We start from the raw sequence: 22,615 nt of genomic DNA, 5'->3' as shown, positions 1-22,615 counted from the left end.
ACACACTTATTGCTGCAGTCCTTCAGTTTTTCTGGGCTTTGTAAAGTAACTCAGAAAGTTGGGCCTCCACCTAGGCTTTTCATGATACCCTTAAAGCCAGGAACTTTTCAGCATCCCTTTGTACCCGTATATATCATCATCATTATCGTTTAATGTCCGCTTTCCATGGGTTGGACAATTTGAGATCTGGAGAACCAACGGCTGCACCTGGCTCCAATCTGATCTGGCAGTGTTTTTACATACATACATGTTTGAAAGTAAGGGAGATAAATGTTGGAATATATCAAGCTGTGTAGAAAGTAAATGAAAAATCCGTTTAGATGTCATTCAAAACGATGAGGGATAAATAAAGCTTCAGATTCCACAGAGAAAAATCTGGATGCCAAAGTAGAGGAGGAGGTTCTTTCTCTCAATAACTTATTTTTCCATGTTTTTTATCCAAGCTGTGAGAAACTCAATTCCCAGCTTCCTTCCTGTACAATGTCTTGTATTCATCATTTGTTTTTCTCTTCTTCTTCTTTTCCGATTCCAGCCTATCGTAACTGGATGAACAGTGTCGGTGTCAACCCGTTCGTCTACAACCTCTACAGTGATCTGACCGATGGCCTGGTCCTGCTGCAGCTCTTCGACATCGTCAATAGTGGAATAGTCAACTGGAGTAACGTGATCAGAACCTTCAACAAAATGAAAGGAAATTTTGAGAAGCTCTGTAAGTATTTCCTGACAACACAGGACTGACCGGGGGGGGGGGGGGACTCTTTACTCTGGCTGATGCCAAGGCTAAACTCTGTAGTGATGGTTATAGAGTGATTGGTGTTAGGAAGAGCATAACAAGGCTTTGATCAGCCCGAGGTTATAGTAGCAGACACTTGCCCAAGGTGCCATGCAGTGGGACTGAACCCGGAACCATGTGGTTTGTAAGCAAGCTACTTACCACACAGCCACTCCTGCTCCTATATATATATATATACACACACATACATACAATCATGAACGCCATACTTCCCTGGGCATGGACACATTGAAACTCCGACGTCTGGCAGCTGACTTGGCAGACACCCATAAAATTATTAACCATCTTACAAACAATAACTCTGAGCACCTTTTCAAATTCCACCCATCTAACACCCGTGGACATATTTACAAAGTCAGAAAACAGCACAGCTCCCATGACTTTCGGAAACATTTTTTCACGCTAAGTGTTGCTGAAGAATGGAACAAACTGCCGGCATCAGTTGTTAGTTGTCGGAGCACTGCATCCTTCAAAACTTCCATGCTTTCTGAGATTCGCCAACGCTACACGTGATTTTCTCCCCTCCATACACACGCAAGCATTTTATCTGACTCATACACTGTTCACTCCCAGACATTTGTACATACATACACAGACACAAAGTGCTTTATACGCACTTTTGACAAGTTGTGGTGCACCTGAGCACTGTATACAATAATTTCATTATTAATATATGAACACACAAACATGGATGTGCAGAATACATACATAGACACATGCATACATATATATGAATACACATACGCACGAACAAACAAACAAATGCAGCTTTAACGGATAGTCAATGACTATTGAAGAGGTTGCCAGACGCAATGAAAATCAAACTGGTCCATTAATAAGGCACTAAAAGAGAATGACCCTCCCCCGACACAATAAAAGACATATGCATATATATCATCATCATCATCATTGTTTAACGTCTGCTTTCCATGCTGGCATGGGTTGGATGGTTTGACTGAGGGCTCACAAACCAGAAGGCTGCACCAGGCTCCAATCCGATCTGGCAAAGTTTCTACAGCTGGATGCCCTTCCTAGCGCCAACCACTCTGAGTGTGTAGTGGGTGCTTTTATGTGCCACCAGCACAAGGGCCAGTCAGGTGGTACTGGCAATGAGCATGCTCAAAAGGTGTTTTTTATGTGCTACCTGCACGGGACCCAGTCCATCGGCACTGGCAACGACCACACTCGAGGGTTGTTTTTCACGTGCCACCAGCACATGTGCTGGTAAGGTGACGCTAGCAGTGATCACACTCAAAAGGTGTTTTTTACGTGCCACTGGTACAGGAGCCAACCCATGGCCCTGGCAACGATCATGCTCAGATGTGCTTTTAACGTTCCACTGGCACAAGTGCCAATCAGGTGATACTGTCATCGGCCACGTCAACAATATATATGTATATATACACGGACACACACAACAGGCTTCTTTCATTTTTCATCTACCACATCCACTCTCTGGGCTTTGATCAGACTGAGGCTGTAGCAGAAAGCATTTGTCCAAGGTAACATGCAGTCAGAACCATTTGGTTTAGAAGCACTCTTCTCACCACACTGCCATGGTGATTTTTCTGGGGTGGGGGGGAGGAGGTCATGTGTTTAACTGCAATTCAGAACTAATGTATCTAGTAACTAACTCAAGAAACATTAATTCTACCTCAGCAACTTCCTACTTTAAAACTACCAAATTATTATTATTATTTTTTTCTTATTGAAGTAGACTCAATTTGCAGTCATTGAAGAATGGTGTTGACATGTTTCTTGTTGTCTTTTACAGCAAACTGTAATTATGCTGTTGATCTTGGGAAAGAAATGAAATTTTCAACAGTTGGAATCTGTGGTTCTGATATTGGCCAAAACAAAATACTGACACTTGGTAAGTATCAAAGAGTCAAATATAAACCTTTGTTGTTGTTGTTCTTCTTCATTTCCTTCTTCTTCTTCTTCTTATTATTATTATTATTATTATTAGAATTGTTTGCAGGCCAGGCTCTGCCAAGGTCGACTTTGTCTTTCATCCTTTCTGGGTCGATTAAATAAGTACCAGTTACACTTTGGGGTCAATGTGATCAACTTAATCGCTTCCCCCAAATTTGCGGACTTGTGCTTCCGGTAGAAAGAATTATTATTATTATTATTATTGGTAAAGCAGTGAGCTGGCAGAATCATTAGCAGTAATTCACCAGTTGCTACATTCTGAGTTCAAATTCCACCGAGGTTGACTTTACCTTTCATCCTTTCGGGGTCAATAAAATAGGTACCAGCTGAATACCGGGGTTCAATGTAATCGACTCATCCTCTCCCTGCCAAAAACTGCTACCCTTGTAGCAAAATTTGAAACCATCTTCATTATTATTATTATTATTATTATTATTATTATTATTATTGGTATGGGAGTGAGCAAATTGGTAGAACTGTTAGCCCACCAAGCAAAATGCCTTGTGGTATTTCGTGTCTTTACGTTTTGAGTTCAAATTCCGCCAAGATCGACTTTGCTTTTCCTCCTTGATGAAATGAGTACCAGTCATGTACTGGGGTTGATATAATCAATTACCCCTTCCCAAAAATTTCGGGCCTTGTACCTTTAGTAAAAAGGATTATTACGGTGAGCTGGAAGAGTCGTTAGCTTGCTGAGCAAAATGCTCATCAGCATTTTGCCAGTCCTTACATTCTGGGTTCAAATTCTGCTGAGGTCATCTTTGCTTTTCATCCTTTCGGGGTTGAAGCAATAAGCACTAGTTGAGAATTGGGGGTCAAAACTTGAAGCCATGTGCCTGTAGCAGAAAGGGTTATTATCATTAGTCTTCATTTTATATGAGATCTGCAAGAACTGAATTTAGGTAAATAATCACTAACCCCTTCATTACCAACCCAGCCAAGCGAACCCAGTGATATTTAAATGTGAATTTCAGTACAAATCTTGTTAGCACATTCATGAAAACACGTGATTTCACTTAGTAAATAGTCAAGGTACAGCACCTGGCATGGTCTGATGTGATACCTGAGCTGTACGAATTTGGGGGAGGGGTTTTTCCCACATTTTTTCTTCAGCAATTTTTTTTTTTTCAACTTTTAAAGCAGATAACGGTTTCATGCCATCAAGCTGTGATTCTGAATTTGAGGGCTTTTCAATGGAAGATATGGAGAAATCAAATAATTCTAAACTTGTTTGAAGTGACCACTATGGAAACAAACCATTACACAGGAAGTAAACAGAGAAAATGATAGCTTATGGTTTACCTGTATTTACCTGTAATTAGTCACTTTGAGACAAAAGTTATGCAATAGAATTGATTAAGAACGTTTTCTTCAATTGTATTCCAAAAATCACATTAATGTCAATAAATTAGTTGTTTAATGAAACCCGTCTAAATTTGTGATTGTTTTAGAATTTAATTGAAACTCACAAGGATTTTAATTAGAAATATAGTAACGAAATGGTTAACTGTGAAATTAAATTTCATGGTTATTCCGGTAATGATGTTAAATATCAACTAAAAGCCTGAATTTGATATTTTCTGCAAGCAAAGTTTCAAACGTGACATTCCTCAACAAAAGATGTATTAGAAAATTACTATTTGAAAGTCTCGAGCAACAGAACTTTGGAGTAAAGATTTAGGATGAATACTGCTGTAATTTAGCCCCAGGAAACATGGTCTCCAGCTGGCTATACAACATGATCTGTGTCCTTATATTTTCAAACAAGGGAATCTAGCACCCCCACTCAGCCCAAAACAATATCTGGGTATTGCGATTTCCAGGTTATTTCCCTTCATCAGCACAGAATAATTGTTTGGTTAGAGGTGGCTCTGCCAAATTCCCATTCGAAATATATAGTTTTCAAAGTGATAACCAATCACTGATCTATAAATTAGAAAATTACTATTTTTAAACCTCACAGCGTGAGATATTCAGCAACAGTACTTTGTTGTAAAGATTGTTTGCCAACATAACATGGCAGTCCTGGTTTAGGACGAATGTTGCTGTAATTTAGCCCCAGGAGACATCGTCTCCAGCTGGCTATATGACACGATCTGTGCTCTTATATTTTCAAATAAGGGAATCTAGCACTCCCACTCAGCTCAAAACAATATCTGTGTATTGTGATTTCCCTTCATCAGCACAGAATAATTGTTTGGCTAGAGGTGGCATTGCCAAATTCCCATTCGAAATATATAGTTTCCAAAGTGATAACCAATCACTGATCTATAAATTAGAAAATTAGTATTTTTAAATCTCACAATGAGATCAGTGACTAGTTGTCACTTTGGAAACTATATTTTGAACGGGAATTGAATACTGTTCTGTTTAATGTTGGTGTATTTAAGAAGCAAAAAAATTCCTTGATTCAATAATTACACCAATGCCATAATTTCCTCTAAAGCAATAGAAAGTTAATCATTTTCTAATTGATTGGCTCCCTCCCCAAAAATTTCGGGCCTTATGCTTAGAGTAGAAAAGAATATATTAAATTTTTATAAAGGCAACGAACTGGCAGAATTATTAGCATACCGGGTGAAATGCGTAGCTATATTTCATCTGCCATTACGTTCTGAGTTCAAATTCCGCTGAGGTTGACTTTGTCTTTCATCCTTTCGGGATCGATTAAATAAGTACCAGTTATGCACTGGGGTCGATATAATCGACTTAATCCGTCTGCCTGTCCTTGTTTGTCTCCTCTGTGTTTAGCTCCTTGTGGGTAGTAAAGAAATAGGTATTTCGTCTGTCTTTACGTTCTGAGTTCAAATTCCAGTGAGGTCGACTTTGCCTGTCATCCTTTCTGGGGCGATAAATTAAGTACCAGTTATGCACTGGTGTCAATGTAATCAACTTAATCCCTTTGTCTGTCCCCTGTATGTTTAGCCCCCTGTGGGCAATAAAGAAATAAGAATTGTCAGCATGCTGGACAAAACGCTAAGCAAACATTTTGTCTGTTTTTATGTTCCGTGTTCTAATCCCGCCGAGGTTGACTTTGCCATTCAACCTTTCAGGGTCAATAGGATTGATCTAATTGAATGAGTCCCTCCCCACAAATTTGTAACCAACATTATCAACCTTTCTGAGTAACCCCATATACAAATTTCTTTCCCTTTTCAGCTATTGTGTGGCAGTTGATGAGAGCCTACACGCTTTCCATCCTCCGTAAATTAACAAGTTCTTCTAATATGGGAGACAGAGATATTGGAGAAAAAGATATCATTCACTGGGCAAATACAAAAGTAAGTCAATCCATTCCCTTTTTTGGTTTTTCTTTTGGCAATTCCATTCTAAACTTTTTCTCTTTTAAATTCAATTTATTAATATTTTTTTTTTCTTTTTCAGCTTAAAGAGTCTGGCAAAACTTCTGTTGTTTCAAGTCTTAACGATTCAAATTTATCATCTAGTCGGGCTATTGTCGACCTGGTTGATGCCATTAAACCAAATTCTATCAATTATAGCTTTGTCAAAGACTGTGAAAATGAAGAGGTTAGTTTCTATTATTATTATTATTATTATTTATTATTATCATTTGTTGGCCGCTGCCAGCCTCCCCTGGCACGTAAAAAGCACCCACTACACTCGTGGAGTGGTTGGCGTTAGGAAGGGCATCCAGCTGTAGAAACTCTGCCAGATCAGACTGGAGTCTGGTGCAGCCTCCTGGCTTCCCAGACCCTGGTCGAACCATCCAACCCATGCTAGCATGGAAAACGGACGTTAAACAATGATGATGATTTGGATTAGAAAGGGCATCGAGTCGTCATCATCATTGTTCGAGACAATGGAATTTACCATGCTACGCCAGACTTCACGGTCCATCATGGCATTACAGAGGTCCTGTTGCTGGATGCCTGTATCCCTGGAGATAACATCAGGGTAGGAGAGTGTGCGCCCTCTGGAATCGCGAGCAGACGGATTCCAGAGGAGAAGAGTAGAAATTACCTCGTTTTCAGCTCTACAACAATGTCCAGCAAACTGGACTCTCTTACCTTTCACAAGAGATGACACAGGTGGAAACCATGCCAAATCAGACTGGAGGTGGGTGTGGCCCCTAGCCTTGCTAGTTCCAGTTAGGCTGCCCAACCCATCTCAGCATGGAAAAAAAACGGACATTAAATGATGATTATCATCATCATCATCATCAAAAGGGCAGAATCATTTAACATGATAGACAAGAAATGCTTAGCAGTATTTCGTCTGCCGTTACGTTCTGAGTTCAAATTCTGCCGAGGTCGACTTTGCCATTCGTCCTTTTGGGGTCGATTAAATAAGTACCAGTTACTCACTGGGGTCGATGTAATCAACTTAATACCTATGTCTGTCCTTGTTCGTCCCTTCTGTGTTTAGCCCCTTGTGGGTAGTAAAGAAATAGGTATTTTGTCTGCCATTACATTGAGTCCAACTTTTTCCTTCTGGCCCTTTTGGTGGAGGCCAATAAAATAGGTCCCAGCTGAAAACTGGGTTTGATGTAACTGACTGGGTCCCGCCACCAAAATTTCAGGCCTTGTGTCTACAGCAGAAAGTATTATCGTTATTTTATTCTTTTAATTGTTTCAGTCATTTGACTGTGGCCATGCTGGAGCACCACCATTAGTCGAGCAAATTGACCCCAGGTCTTATTCTTTGTAAGCCTAGTATTTATTCTATCGGTCTCTTTTGCCGAACCACTAAGTTACAGGGACATAAACACACCAGCATCGGTTGTCAAGCAATGTTGGGGGGACAAACACACACATCTTTGGTCAGCCCAAAGCTGTAGTAGACACTTGCCCAGTGCCACAAGCAAGCTACTTACCACACAGCCACTCAGTGTACATAACTGAAACAGCATTAAATCAAAACAGCCGTCTTTACATTATTTTCTCTCCTTGTTTCTTTCTGAAGAAGAGCGTAGGCTCGAAACATAAGACTTTCTCAATTCCTGAACGTTATACTAATACATGTTTGTTTTCTACACCACCTGTCTTCGTCTTTTTTTTTGTGAACTCTCCCCATCTTTACATATATTTTTATACACTGTTGTTGAAAGGAGACCTGATGCTCTGTTTTTATCTGTTAGAAAATCTCTTAAAAACCCACAGTATTTGTATCAGAGTAAGTCTTGCTTTGATATATATATATATATATATATATATTCAAAGCCTGACGAAACTGCAGTATGCATGAATCTCTTCAATAATCTCATAATAATGACTTATTACTACCTCAGGTCATCTAATTGTATATATCTGTCGTTACCATTCATAAAAAGCCTTTTTTTATTTACAATGAGGATTTTCTTCGATTTTTTTTTTCTTACATTTCCATGAAGTTTCTATTTTCTTTTTGTAACATATTTCTATTATATATATATATAGGTGCAGGAGTGGCTGTGTGGTAAGTAGCTTGCCTACCAACCACATGGTTCCGGGTTCAGTCCCACTGCGTGGCATCTTGGGCAAGTGTCTTCTACTATAGCCCCGGGCCGACCAATGCCTTGTGAGTGGATTTGGTAGACGGAAACTGAAAGAAGCCTGTCGTATATGTGTATATATATATGTATGTGTGTGTATATGTTTGTGTGTTTGTCCCCCTAGCATTGCTTGACAACCTATGCTGGTGTGTTTACATCCCTGTCACTTAGCGGTTCGGCAAAAGAGATCGATAAAATAAGCATAGCCGTAGTCTAATGACTGAAACAAGTAAAAGAGTAAAAGATAAATAAAAACATATACACACACACATTATGATACTGAAGTAGCATATTCATATCCAAGTCTGATGGAATAGATTACTAATGTGTTGGTGTAGTTTTGTGGTAAGAGGTTTCCTGTCCAACCACATGGTTCTGGGATCAATCTTACTCTGTGGCATCTTGAGCAAGTGTGTTCCACAATAACCCTGAGCTAACCCGAAACCTTGAATAAATTTGATAGAAACTGAAAGAAGCCTGTTTGTTTGTGTGTGTGTCTCTTTGGGTTTGTCCCCTACCACTGCTTGACAACCAGTGTTGGTTTGTTTACATCCACTGTAACTCATTCTATCAGCTTCCTTTTGCTGAACTGCTAAAATACCAGGGCTGCAGTTCAATGGCTGGAACAAGTAAAGGATAGTCTTTTTCTTTGTGTGTGTTCTTTTAACTCTTGATACCAACCCAGCTGAAACCACCTCTGGCTCTGTAGTAGAAATGTCTTGTTTTCAAAAGTTTTGAATTAAAATCTTCCACCATAATTTAGCTAGTTTTAGGAACATAAAATGTGACTGAGTTATTTTACCAAATTCTTTGTTATATTTTAAATTCATTGAAAGAAACACAGAGCCTCTCAAACAGAAATATGGTTGCAGAAGACATAAGAGAAGGAAACCTTAATGCGGTCACTCTATATGCTAGAAATAACAGCCTAAATTTCCTTCAATCCACACCCTTCCAACTGCTTCTAATGTGCATCTGCCCAAGTATAGAGGTGTGTTTAACTCTTTTGATACCAACCTGGCTGAAACTCCCTCTGGCTCTGAGTACAAATGTCTTGCTTTCCAAAGTTCTGAATAAAAATCTTCCACCAAACCTTTGTCACAATTTATGTTCCTAACAAAGTTATTTTACTAAATTCTTTGCTATATTTAAAATTAATAACACAGAGTATCTCAACAGAAATATGGTAACAAAAGGGTTAAAATATACAAGAGAGAAACAATTCTTAAATCTATTTCTCTTAATTGATTGCCACTAAAGGATTGCCCCCCACTAAACATGCTCTTATTATTTATCTTTGCAGGATCGTCTCGACAACGCCAAATACGCCATCTCAATGTCCCGCAAAATAGGAGCCCGTGTTTATGCCTTACCCGAGGACATTGTGGAAGTGAAACCCAAAATGCTCCTAACGATATTCGCTTGCCTTATGGCACTGGATATCGAGCTGAATAGTAAACCAATCGAAGAAGAATAATAAACAAAAAAAAAAAAAACCCTTCATGTTGCAATTATTATTATTATTACAATTTGTTTTTTTTTCCCCCTCCCCTCTCCATCAACCTAACAAAAATCCAAAAATCAAGACCCTTTGTTCTTGGCAATCGGGTGCCTTGTTTTGGATGGCATTCCCTGCAATATATATATAAACACACACATACATATTAAAAAAAAAAAACCCAAAAACTTTCTTAAAGAAATGCTCATCAATAACTACAAACAAAAAAGAAAAACAATTAGTGCATCTGTTAAGTTTTCTAAACACTGTCCCCTTCCTCTATATACTATTAAAATCATTTCCAATGATAAATGCACATTTTTATTCAATTGTATAAAACTCTCCTACTTTCTTGTCTAGATGAAGGCTCTCTTTCTGTTCCGTTGTCATGCTTCTCTCAATTTGAGTCTCAACAACAAAGCTAAATTTTTATCACCCATCTTCTTTACGATATATTTATCTTTATCGCTAAGCTTCCCCATTCCACTTCTTTATTCACTGTACAATTATGTTATTAATTAAATTTAAATATCTTCAAAAACTTACACGCGTTTGTTATATTTATTTTTTCCCCCCCACCCCTCTGGCAGGGGTGAAGGGCTACACCCCCCCTTTCTTTTTCCTTGGCAGGGGTGGAGGGCTCCCCACCCCACCCCCCCAACCTTTTCTCTTTCTCAAATAAACTGCAACACTTCAAAAAGACCGATCTTCAGAAATATGAAAAATACTTTTTATTTCGAAAACTGATTCCTGCAAAATAAAAGAAGCTAGTGAGACATTATCTCCCATCCCAAAGACTACAACAAAAGATGTTTGCTTTTTTTTATTTGATCTTTTTCTTTTTTTCGTCTTTTTAAGTACTGGCGCCAACAAGACAGCATGTTTCCTCATGTGGATTTGAGGCCATTTCCCCACCCTCCCAAAAGAAAAATACTGGAATAATCATAATAATAATAATAATAATTATATAATGAATGATGATAATGATGATGGTTATAATCTTTATAAACAGTAACATCTGATGAGGATTCATCCGTTAAGGTAGAAATATTTAAACAATGGCACTCAGAACTAAGAGGACAGCAGTGAGGAAGAGACACTAATCTTATAAGCCTTTAGAAATGTGCAACAGTGGAAACGGTCTTATCTACATCATTGCATAGACTTTGTCTGTGTAGGAGAGAGAGAGAGACAGACACAAGATGGTCAATTAAGAGGCTTCAATGAAGGAAATACAGCTTTTCTTTTTTCCACATTATATCATCTGTTTTTTGTTGTTTTTTTTTAAAAGGTATCTGCCCCACCCCCATCAACTTCTTTCTTTCTCAGAGAAAACTTGTCTGGCAGCAGCACAAGACCAAAGAAAACAGATCTGTTCTTAAAGACCACTTTTATTTTTAATATTATTAAATGGCGAGTCGAAGCAAGCCAGAGCTTCAGTTTTCTCTGCATCCGCAGCAGGACTTTTTACCAACACTAACTGCTATGGGGCATTAGAGACAGAGAAAGATGCAGCAGGTAGAGGAACATAACGGAAAGAGAGAAGAGAAGAGAGAAAAAAACAACCTTATATACATGGAAAATAAATTAAAAAAAAAAAAGGTTAGTTGGCCATGCTGGTGATGGTGGAAGGATGGTTAACACAGTTGAGGTTCTGTAATTTATTTTGCAGGATATTTTTTTGTTTTTTTTTTTTGTTTAAATTTAATTGTTTTGGGAGGTGGGGGGAAAAAAGGTGGTGGTATGAAAATTGCAGTCCAGTCCACCAACCACCCCATTGTTATGAGTCTGTTGCTTTATTTGTGTCTTGTCTTAGCCAGGGATGGTTGAGGCTCTCCAGAGCCGTGGCTCGCTTTGCAGGATCAAATACTAACATTGGGAGCAAAAAGTCGGAAAATTCTCGGGCATCTTTCTCGTTCCATTCATATTTTTCACGAAGCACTTCATTCAACCCCCAGGGCTTCAGTTTCGTTATGTGTCGCAATTCACCTGCAAATAACAACAACAACAAGATCAGAAAAACTCAGAATTAAATAAAAGCAAAATGGCTCGTTAATTAAAATCTGTTAGGTACCCATTGATTAACCCTTTCGTTACCAACCCAGCTGAAACCAGCTCTGGCTCTGTAGTACAAATGTCTTGTTTTCATAAGTTTCGAATTAAAATCTTCCACCAAACCTTAGTTACAATTTATGTTCCTAACACTAGCTGAATGATAACGAAGTTATTTTACTAAGTTCTTTGTTATATTTAAAATTAATTGAAAGAAACACAGAGCATCTCAACAGAAATATGGTAACAAAAGGGTTAATAATTGTTTCTCTTTTACACACAAAACCAGCAATAACGAAACAAAGTGCAGAATTAGTCAATTAAATCAACCCCAGTTCTTGAAAGGTACCTATTTTGTCCTCCCTCTCCTAACTAGTGAGATGAAAGGCCCAAGTTGACCTCAACTGGATTTGAACCAAGAATGTAAAGAATTAAAATACTGCAAAGACATTTTTTCCACCACTCCAGTGTCATATCTTTTAAATCAAAGAAAAAAATGGGAGTAACCAACCTTTTCTGTTGAAAAAATCTCTAGAATATTTGCCTGACAGCGCAATATGTTTTGGAATGGTACCGAGTAACTCAATTATGTGAGCCAAGTGGTCCTCATCCCTTGAGTATTCCTCTCCTGAGTGTGGCTCAAACAAATAGTCGCCACTTGCCATTTCAAACGCCTTTAAGAAAAAAAAAAGAGGTATAAAGACAACCCATCAACAAGAGCCTGAAAATTTACCGTAAATCGAGTATAATCTGCATTTTTTTCCCAAAATTTAAAGGTCAAAATCCCTAGTGCATATTATATACGAGATTAAAAATGGAAAATATTTTCCAAGCAATGTCCGAGTCTCGATTTGCTGTCTGGCAATGTTTATTCAGACGCATTTTGTGATGTCAGGCATGGAAATATCTTAAGCTAAGCCTGAAAGCAATGAAGTCATAAAAGAATCATCCATAACTTACAGTAAGCAACATTTATTAAAATAAAAGTATTCAGAACACAGAATAACATGTAACAAAAACAATTTGCAAACATATTTACATTCCCATATAACAGTTAAGAACATCACCATTATTGTATTACGCATGCACAGAAGTGTTTGTTCAACTAGGTGCTACTCGCTTAATTACACATGACTCAAGTTAGAGAAGGGGTGCATATTATAACCAAGGTTTAGGTTTTTCAGAAGTACAGCCCCCTAAAAATCCCCTGCGTATTATACTCAAGGGCGGACTATACACGAGGATTTACGGTATGTACATTGTGAGTTCAGAACATCGTTTGCTCTTCCTTTTTTTTTTTCTCCATATTAGCAGGGCTTATACAAAGATGGGAATTGGGGAAGAATCTTTAAGCCAGATGATTGTTGCCAGCACTGCCTGACTGGCTCCCATGCCGGTGGCACAAAAAAAGCACCATTTCTAGCATGGTTGTTGCTAGTACCACCTGACTGGTTCTTGTGCCCGTGGCACATAAAAAGCATTCAAGTGTGGTCGATGCCAGTCCCACCTGACTTGCCCTCGTGCCAGTGGCACGTAAAAAGCACACACTACTCTCTCAGAGTGGTTGGTGTTAGGAATGGCATCCAGCCCTCAGTCAAACCATCCAACCCATGCCAGCAATGGAAAGCAGACGAACTCCCTGTAACCAATCTTAATCTGTTTATCAATTAAGGGATGAACTTCATTGTAAGATGAAAATGAAGGGTTTTGGCAGATGGTAGGGACACATTTTACATCTGCCATGAACAAAACTGTCAGCATCAGTTCAACGCGCAAAGATCTGAGATAGAGTACCTTGTTTAAAAAAATACCAGTAAATGTTGGTGGCAGGAAGAGCATCCAGCCATAGAATACTGCCTCCAGTAAGTCCTGTGCTCCAGATGCTAGCAGAGGTGGGGGGCAAGGGTTTGACATTGGTATAGGTTGGATTGTCTGGTAAATACCTGATTTTGATTAAATGATGCTACGCAAAGCAGACTGAATATTCTAAAGGAATGCATGAAAAGGTCCATCCACAGACCCTTAAAATATTCCAAAGGAATGCATGAAAAGGGACATCCACAGACCCTTAAAATATTCCAAAGGAATGCATGAAAAGGGACATCCACAGATCCCTAAAATATACCAAGAGATGTGTGAAAAGGTCCATCCACAGACCCTTAAAATATTCCAAAGCCTGTCTTAAAAGGTGCTACTTACCATACATGCTGTGCTCCATATATCAGCCGGAGGTCCATAGCCAGCACCAAGGAGAACTTCTAAGCAACGATACTGTCTCGTTTGGATGTCTTCTGTAAAATGGTGAGACTAAAAGAAAAGAGGGAAACATTAGGAATAAATCCTAACTCAGATTCATTTGTGCCCCACATCACATCCGGCCCAAATATTTTACAATTTTTTTTTTTTATGTTAAAACTGGCCAGATCCAGCCTCTCACACCTATCCTACAACAACATTCTAGAAATAAACAATTACGTCATTGAAATTCTGAAGCTACAAGATAATGAAGGATTAATTTAAAACAATGTCGTTAATAAATAAGCATTATTTTTGACAGAGTTATCTGAATGCTAAGAGGTTAAAACCAGCCATATCCGGCCCAAATATTCTGCCCCCTTTTAGGTTCAAAACCAACCAGGTCTAGCAGTTCACACCTACTTTACAATGGTCTTTGAAAAAAATGAATAATCACATTATCCAAATCTCAAAGCCACAGGATAATCCATGATTAATTCAAAACACTGGGAATGAATAAGCATTAACATTTAACAGAATAAGCTGAATGCTGCTAGGTTTAAAATATCAGAATTCAATGATTGTTTGTTCCTTCTCGAGCCAGGCCTGGCTCATAAGGGCCAGTTCCCCGGTTTCCTTGGCGCATAGGTTCCCCACCTAGACAGGATGCTGGTCTGTCGCAGATGAGCTGCAGGAGGAAAGAGTGAGCAGAAGTTTGCCATTACCTTCTGCTGGAACCGCGTGGAGCTTAGGTGTTTCGCTCATAAACACACACATCGCCCGGTCTGAGATTTGAACCCGCGATCCCTCGACCGCAAGTCCACTGCTCTAACCACTAGGCCATGTGCCTCCAATTCAATGATTACCGGAGAATGTTGAAAACAAAGTTTGCTGCTTGTCAGTTACAACCAAAACTTAGTCATCAGAGAAGACAATTAAACCACAAATACCATACACTATCAACCAAAAAAATCGTATAGGAATAAAGTAAACCAAACAACAGGATTTTTTTTTTTTCTAAATGGATCTCCTGTTTTATAAAGCTAGAATCTGGTTGATGCTGAAATGTGGATACAAGTCTTGAGTCTCATAAACTCATTATTTAACCCTTTAGCGTTCAGATTATTCTATCAAACATAATGCTTATTGATTCCCATTGATTTGAATTAATCATGCATTATCTCATATCTTCAAGATCTTGATGGTGTAATTACTTAATGTAGAATAACATTGTAGGGTAGGTGTGAGAGCCTGGATCTGGTCAGTTTGAACATAAAACAGATTAAATATTTTGGCCGGATATGGCCGGTTTAAATACTAAAGGGTTAAACTCATTAACCCTTTTTCAATGTTGGATGGCATAGACTGTCACCCTTGGTTCCAAGATAGAAAGGTTTTGAAGTCAGCTGAAAACCGTCCATCAAAATTTCCATGTTAAATTATTTTTTTCTAAACATCTTTAATAATGACAAGAGTTATTCTACAAAATTCTTCATTATTGTTGAAAAGTTAATTAGAATTAAAAAAAAAAAAAAATCAAGGACTGTTCTTCAACAAGGGTTACCAAAACAAAAGGGTTGAGATACTTACAACCCAACATGCATTTCCTAAGTCGGCAATTTTTACTTTAAGGTCTTCACATACTTCGTGCACAGGGTCTTTTCTCCGCGATACATTTTCATCTGATGGAAAGAAAGGGAAAAACATACATAAAACAAAAGGGAAAACCAATTTCATTTGTGTTCTTGTGTTTATCAGAAAATGTCAGGGATTTACGTTTCCAAAAGAGTTGAATTACTCAAGAAATGTTTAAATTTTTTCATCATTTTAATGCCTATTTTTCCGTACTTGTATGGGATCAGATGAGGGTAAATGCTAAGGCAAAGTTTTCTACAGCAGGACCCTGTTCCTGATGAAAATCTCTCGGTCTACTGAACAGCACAATCTGGACATGGTTCTACAGAAAATTGAGAATAAACGACACCTTATAAACGAGCCTTTTGTTTACAGAGATCGTGCCACATGCTAAAGAGACAAGGACATGCTTTCACAGCAGGCTGCAAGCAAAAGACACCATCTGAACAGCTAGACCTTTCTTTACAATCAGCAAACATACACACAAAGATAGGTGAAATACAAATCTACTCACACAAATAAAGACATACATATTTATATATATATATATATAATATATATATATATATATATATATATATATATATATATATAAGTTCAGTAAAAATTTAGATTCAGATGAATATGGTACTTAAGTTGAGGCACCAGAATTTAGTATGGTATTATCCATATAATTTAAAATAAGGTGATTATAATCAAAATAAGCAACAAGGATACCCAGAGGTAATGCAGATATCTGGATATACATCTTTATTTGTGTAAGTGGTTAAGCTGACCAAAACTTTGAATTCACTACCAATATTATTTTGTTGAAGAATAAGAAATTTGTCCTCTACAAAAGTGTGGAGTAAGCCATCAGATTAACCAAAAATTGTTTTTATTATAATTAAACATATATCCAAACACACAAGTTTCTGTCTAGCAAATCTACTCAGAAGGCTTCAAGTGTTTGGTTGGCCAAACACTTTCCCAAGATGTCATGCAGTGAGACTGAACTAGGAACCATACGGTTGGGAAGCAAAACTCTTAACCACACAGCCACAACTCTACCCCAAAATCACTTCACATAAAATGAAATTCCATGCAGACAAAAGACTCAACTACAAAACAAATAAGTCGACGGAATAGCTTAGTTAAGGGGACAGACATTAAAAGAAGCACACCTACAGGTTAAACCATGGTTTCTATCAACAAGACACAAACAATTTTGTTATACATTTTATTTTTTCTCTCTTCCTTTTTTTATACTACACTGACCCTTTCTCACAATGAATTTATCCTGCGAATGTATGCAGGGAATTTAAGCGATCCTACTGCAACCAAATTATTTCTGACAAGAGACAAGGAAAAGAAGAACACAAAAGACACACAGTTCCTAAGATTATGTTACTAAAACGAAATTAAATCAAAAGAACACACATAAAGAGTTTAAGCAGAACATCATTGATTTAGTTATCCGTTACGTTAACAAAAGTGCATCATTTCAATTTGTGCGTGTGCCTGAGTGCAAACACACACACACATGTATATACATATAAATATAAGTTTATACTGTTGTTATATGCACAATCTGATACAAAGAAGAATATCAATCAAGAGCAGTCATCAGGGACACAGACCTAAGTCAGAAAGAAGAGCAGGATGGAGACTAGAGACAAGAAAGCTAAAACTGAGAACAAATGCTTGAAATGACAAAACTGTATTGACTGCTAACGTAACTCATACACATGTATACAGAACATATATATATATATATATATATATATAGTAGATAGATTTGTATGCATGGGACTGAAGTCAGAACAGCACTCCACAGAACATGGTTTCATGGAAGTAGACACAAATAGTACAAGAAAAAGCACATCAAAAAGGTTAAAAAAAAAAGGGTCAAGGTTCGGCTTATGATGACACTTAGGGGTGGGGGGTCAAACAAAACAATAAAACTCAAAAGACTGCATTCAAGAGGTGGTCTTTTGTTGAGATATAAAGATGCCACCTACCCCCGACCCACTGAACTTCTTTGGGAAGTCCATAACAAGAGAGCCATGCAGGGAATTTCAAAATGGAAAACTCAACCAAACTCACCGCGCGACTTCCTCTCAGAACCAGCAGACCCTAGATTCATTGTTTGTACACGGTTTCCCTCTGACGAGTTCTGTTCCATTTTCTCATTTAGTGCTAAATTGAGATTCTCAGTTTCAGAAGAGTTTTTATTACAGTCCTTAGTCTTTTGAGATTCGTACTGTCCGTTACAGATCGGTTGAGCAAGTTGTTTGGTGATGTTCCGATTATTTATGTTTTTATTTGGAAGATCGCAACTAGGAGAACTGTCAGCATTGGTTGAGTCTGTGACCCTGCTTTCTTGAGTATAATCATTCAAATTTGTATCTGAAATGATGCAAGAAAATGGGAATGAAGGGATGAAGCAAGATGCATTTGGCCTGCCTCTCTCCAACTCAGCACACAATATATCTGCCGTGTTCTTTTTCACAGTGAGTACTTACTCGGGGGCAGACCTTCAGAAATATATTTTTGCAGGGGTTTCACAGATGCTGTACAAAAACTATGCAAATGGCACAAGCAGCATCAATAAAGATGCTCAGAACATTTTTTTAGAGATTTTTTTTCTTTCTTTCTTTTTTTTTTTGTGAAAACATTTGTTTCTGTAATATCAGCAAAAATTACTAAATGCAAACAAGGTGTTTATAAGCCATTTAAGAAACACACAAAAACCGTTCGATTCACTTCAACATTTAAATTTAATTTGTCAAAATATTTTCGTCACTTTGAGGCCGCGACCTGTTCACTGACAAAAAGTGACGAAAATATTTTGACAAATTAAATTTAAATGTTGAAGTGAATCTAACGGTTTTTGTGTGTTTCTTAAATGGCTTACAAACACCTTCCACGCTGAAATTGTTTTCGTTCCAGTACACGATCTCAGATCAGGTCACTTGCTATGCAAGTACATCTCCGTAATTACTAAATGCAAGTTATGATGAAATAGCAGTGATCAACATTGACAGTCTCAGAAGACAGCAGTAAATGGTGATGAAATATCATTTAAAATATAAAACTGAATATCTGTGGAAACATTAAAACGGAGCAGCTGTGAGGAGAGAAGAGATGCCAGGGGGGAAATGATGCTTTTAACTTCAACAAAAAGAAAAATTAAAACAATAGAATAAAATGAAAGACGGATTGAATTTATGGGGAAAATATTTGGAACATTTTTTATGAGTTCCTGAGAAATTGGATTTCAGCACCACTACCACTGCCATCTAAGAGAAATCATTTTGTCTGTCATTTTTTTTTCTTTCTTAAGAGAGGGGCCATTTTTCTTTTCTTTTTTTTTTTTTTTAGTAATGCAGTAAAATAACTTCACAACATGAAAATGTTTGGTAACAGACAGAAAATAAATAAAAAAAAGTCAGTGTTAAAATTGGGGGGGGGGAGAAGTGACAATGAACACAAACTAGAAACACCAGGATAAAATAAATATGTATAAGAAAATAAAATAATTTAGTATCAAATTAAAAAAAACAGTATCAATAAAACTGAAATGAAAATGCGTATATAAAATAGGAAATACCTAAGAAACGGTTTTCAAAAAGAATCGAACGAATATTGTAGAATACAGCTGAGATGAGACCTGAGAGAAATTATAAAAGAAACTTTCTAACACCTTAATTTTAAAATAAAACCAAGCGCTAAGATCAAAACTTTTGTCATAAAGATAAGCAAGAAATTTCTTAGTTTAATTTATAACAGCTGTTCACAATCAATATACAGGGTAAATAAAGAAAAACTTCCCAGATGTGTACATGTCTGTGTGTCTACGTATTGAGACGTGTGAATATATCCAACTTGTGGCGACAGAGGAAGAAGATTAAACTTGAAAATTTGGGAGACACGCACAAAATAGCTTTGTTTTTGGAATGTGGGTGACAAAGTAAAGATAATGTTTTGTGGCAGTAAGATAAAAGGAAGTGGAAAAGACTGGTTTATCACAATTCCCACCACGACCACCACCACCAACAGCAGCAGAAGCTGACGGAACAAAGACTATAATCCGGGACCTCTAACAACAAATAGCTTATGTCAATAACAAAAAATAAATTTCATAAATTAAAAATGAACTTCAAAGACTACAAAATCGTTCAAATAACAACAACATCAACAACAACAAAACAAAAATGAACGAAAAAATTGAAGACTAATAAATAAATGCTGAACAACCCCCACCCCACCCAAAAAGAAAACCATTCAAAGGACAGTAAAATTTGGAAATAAAAAGAAGTTTGAAAGAAAGATAAGGTGAAGGGAAGAAAAGAATTTGTTCTGAATTCTATTGATTGGAGGAAATGAAGATACAGATTGAACTTGCAGAATTCCTGACAAGATGAAGAATGAAGCGACCAGAAATAGAATAAGATGTTAAGAAAGGGGCAACTGAATTCTGCCAAGACTAAACTGTCCTTGTCATCAACCCACCTGAGACGGACCCGATTCTGTGATACAAACTTCCTGCTTTAAAACGAACTAAAGTAAAAACCTTCCATCAAAATTCCAGGTTAATTAGGCTTAGATAACGACAGTCATTTTACCAAATGCTTCATTATTTTCAGAATTTAATTGAAATAAAAGCAATGTATCGTAAGAGTATTATGATAAAGAAAAGAAGGGGGCAAAGGAGCCAGGTCCCCAAACGAAGAGATGAAAACAAAGTGGGGCAAATTACTTGTTTTCTCAGATGTTTTCGAAGTTGTTGGAGATGTTGGTGAATTAATATTGTCTTGTGAATTGGGCTGTGGAGATGGCAAAGACTTCTGCTGTTCTTCTGGTGATGTCACGGTAGCAGATGATATATCATCATCATCTTCATCATCATCATCATCTCCGGCATCAATGCTATTCTGGGACAAAGGAACCATGTTTGGTCTCTCGTCTAAGGAGTTGCTCGTTTCTCTTGGCTGAAAATAAACAAACATTTTTTTTCTATCAATCCAAACACAACCACAACTTAATTCAGCAATATCATTCCTAATACAGACTCTAATCTAATCCCTTTAAGCATTTAAACCAGCCATATTCAGCCTAAATATTCTGCTTTATATTCAAACTGGCAATATCTGACCTCTCACACGTACCCAACAATGCCATTCTAAAAACAAATCACATCATAGAAATCTTGGAGCTATGAGATGATGCATGATTAATTCAAAACAATGGATACCATCATCATCATCATCATTTAATGTCCGTTTTCCGTGCTAACACGGGTTGGATGGTTTGACCGGGGTCTGGGAAGCCAGGGGCTGCACCAGGCTCCAGTTTGATCTGGCAGAGTTTCTACAGCTGGATGCCCTCCCTAACCCCAACCACTCCGCAAGTGTAGTGGGTGCTTTTTACGTACCACCTGCACAAAAAAAAAAAAAAAAAGCATCATTATTATTATTATTTCACATCCGCCTTCCATCCTGGCATGGGTTGGAGAGTTTGACAGGGGCTGGCTAGGCAGAAGACAGCATCATGCTTCAATGCCTGTCTTGGCATGGCTTTTACGGTTGGATGCCCTTCCTAACATCAACCACCTCATAAACTAGACCGAGTGCCTTCCTGTGGCACCAGCACCACATTAATAATAAACGTAACATTTGACAGAGAAATCCGAATGTTAAAGGGTTAATTGCTACTCTTTGGACATACCAACGAGTAAAAAACTCATTGTGTCCCATGAAATCTGATACACAGCAGGTAGAACTGAATTACTGGCTACAAAATTAACCAAGCTTCATAATATCTCAATCAAGTTTTTAAGTAACAATTAATAAAAGGTCCACATCTTTTAGTACTCAGTGCCCCCACCTTCATCAAATGGCTTTTTACAGACACACTCTCTGAAACATTTCAACCCCACCCACAACTCCTGTAAAACCTACAACTTTTAATCCAGTAATGCAGATTAAACCAGCATGTGTTTGGAATTAAGGACATTGTAAAATCAGTGGAGCACTTGAGTGTGAAACTGTGTGCACATGTGAGCTAACACCTGAAATTCGTCAACACAACACCTGATTTCCGCCCTCCATACGCATGCACACATGTATATCATGACTCCTGCACTGTTCACTTTCCTGGCTTTTGTACATAACTCTATCTACTGCATGTGCACCTTTGATGATGAGTAGGGCACCTGAGCATTATACACAATAATTTCGTTATTATCATCATTTTAAATACTTAATAGATCTCTAATTTGTGTCCAGAGGATGCCACATTATGGACAGTTGCAGATGTCAGAGATGATGTTTTATATCAAGATAAAAATGTAAAAGTATTGAGAGAGAGAGAGTAATGAACACTGACAACAAAGAATGTCACACATGACAGAATTTCACGAGAGATGTCCAACTCACTTCATTGGTAGCACCGATTTCTGATTCTGCACAGGTTTCTTCCATTTGTTGCAGTTGGAGGTTCATCAGTTCCTGTTGGCGTTTCAGTTTCTTTTTTAATTTTTTCTTCTTATTTTTGGTCATTTTTACAGCATCAATCCTCTCCTTGGGAGCAGTACTTACTGGAATTATAGAGAGAAAAGAAAAAAAAAAGGAATTTTTAAAGAAATGAAGTGTATGAGGAATGTAATTCTTGGTAAGAGTCCAAAATAACATGATTGGAACTAAGGTGTAGGCATGGCTGCGTAGTTAACAAGTTTGACTCCCAACCACATGGATTCTGGTTCAGTCCTACAGCATGGCATCTTGAGAAAGTGTCTTCAACTAAAGCCCCGGCAGTTCTTGAGATATCTTGTCCATGGACAAACGAACACGACTGCAAAACAATAGCTTTGCCTTCGCTAAGGCGGAGGTAATAGATAAGCCTAACATTTCAGAGAGAAAGCTGAGTGCCAATGTAGAGAGAAGGGTGAGGGTTTTCACAGCCAATTTGTAGCAGGTTTGTAAATTCATTCACA

The 22,615-nt window shown here is 37.7% G+C and overlaps 2 protein-coding genes across 23 annotated transcripts in view; one reads left to right on the top strand and one right to left on the bottom strand.

Moving 5' to 3' along the window:
* The window catches only part of LOC115216994 (plastin-1), an 89,275-nt gene extending 79,024 nt beyond the window's left edge, over nt 1-10,251 (top strand). Inside the window, exons 9-13 of one of the 2 annotated variants that reach the window (XM_029786507.2) lie at nt 533-709; nt 2,568-2,666; nt 5,888-6,009; nt 6,113-6,256; nt 9,523-10,251. In XM_029786507.2, coding sequence (XP_029642367.1) covers nt 533-709; nt 2,568-2,666; nt 5,888-6,009; nt 6,113-6,256; nt 9,523-9,696 — 716 coding nt within the window. In that variant the 3' untranslated portion in view covers nt 9,697-10,251. Of the gene's footprint in view, nt 1-532; nt 710-2,567; nt 2,667-5,887; nt 6,010-6,112; nt 6,289-6,363; nt 6,386-9,522 lie in introns of those variants that run through there. The other variant, XM_036507018.1, reaches the window with a different exon arrangement.
* Nucleotides 10,252-10,425: 174 nt separating this feature from the next.
* The window catches only part of LOC115216993 (SRSF protein kinase 2), a 187,761-nt gene continuing 175,571 nt past the window's right edge, over nt 10,426-22,615 (bottom strand). For 20 of the 21 annotated variants that reach the window (XM_029786494.2, XM_029786497.2, XM_029786495.2 and 17 more), the window contains 7 exons: nt 22,059-22,219; nt 20,381-20,612; nt 17,725-18,027; nt 15,595-15,686; nt 13,969-14,076; nt 12,281-12,443; nt 10,426-11,706 (listed from right to left, as the gene is read on the bottom strand). In XM_029786494.2, coding sequence (XP_029642354.1) covers nt 11,498-11,706; nt 12,281-12,443; nt 13,969-14,076; nt 15,595-15,686; nt 17,725-18,027; nt 20,381-20,612; nt 22,059-22,219 — 1,268 coding nt within the window. In that variant the 3' untranslated portion in view covers nt 10,426-11,497. The remainder of the gene's footprint in view (nt 11,707-12,280; nt 12,444-13,968; nt 14,077-15,594; nt 15,687-17,724; nt 18,028-20,380; nt 20,613-22,058; nt 22,220-22,615) is intronic. The other variant, XM_036507017.1, reaches the window with a different exon arrangement.

This window comes from Octopus sinensis, linkage group LG11, assembly GCF_006345805.1.
Source record: "Octopus sinensis linkage group LG11, ASM634580v1, whole genome shotgun sequence".
In the NCBI taxonomy this organism is placed as follows: Eukaryota; Metazoa; Mollusca; class Cephalopoda; order Octopoda; family Octopodidae; genus Octopus; species Octopus sinensis.
The sequence above is the reverse complement of the archived record's forward strand: the minus strand, read 5'-3'. Positions and strand labels throughout refer to the sequence as shown.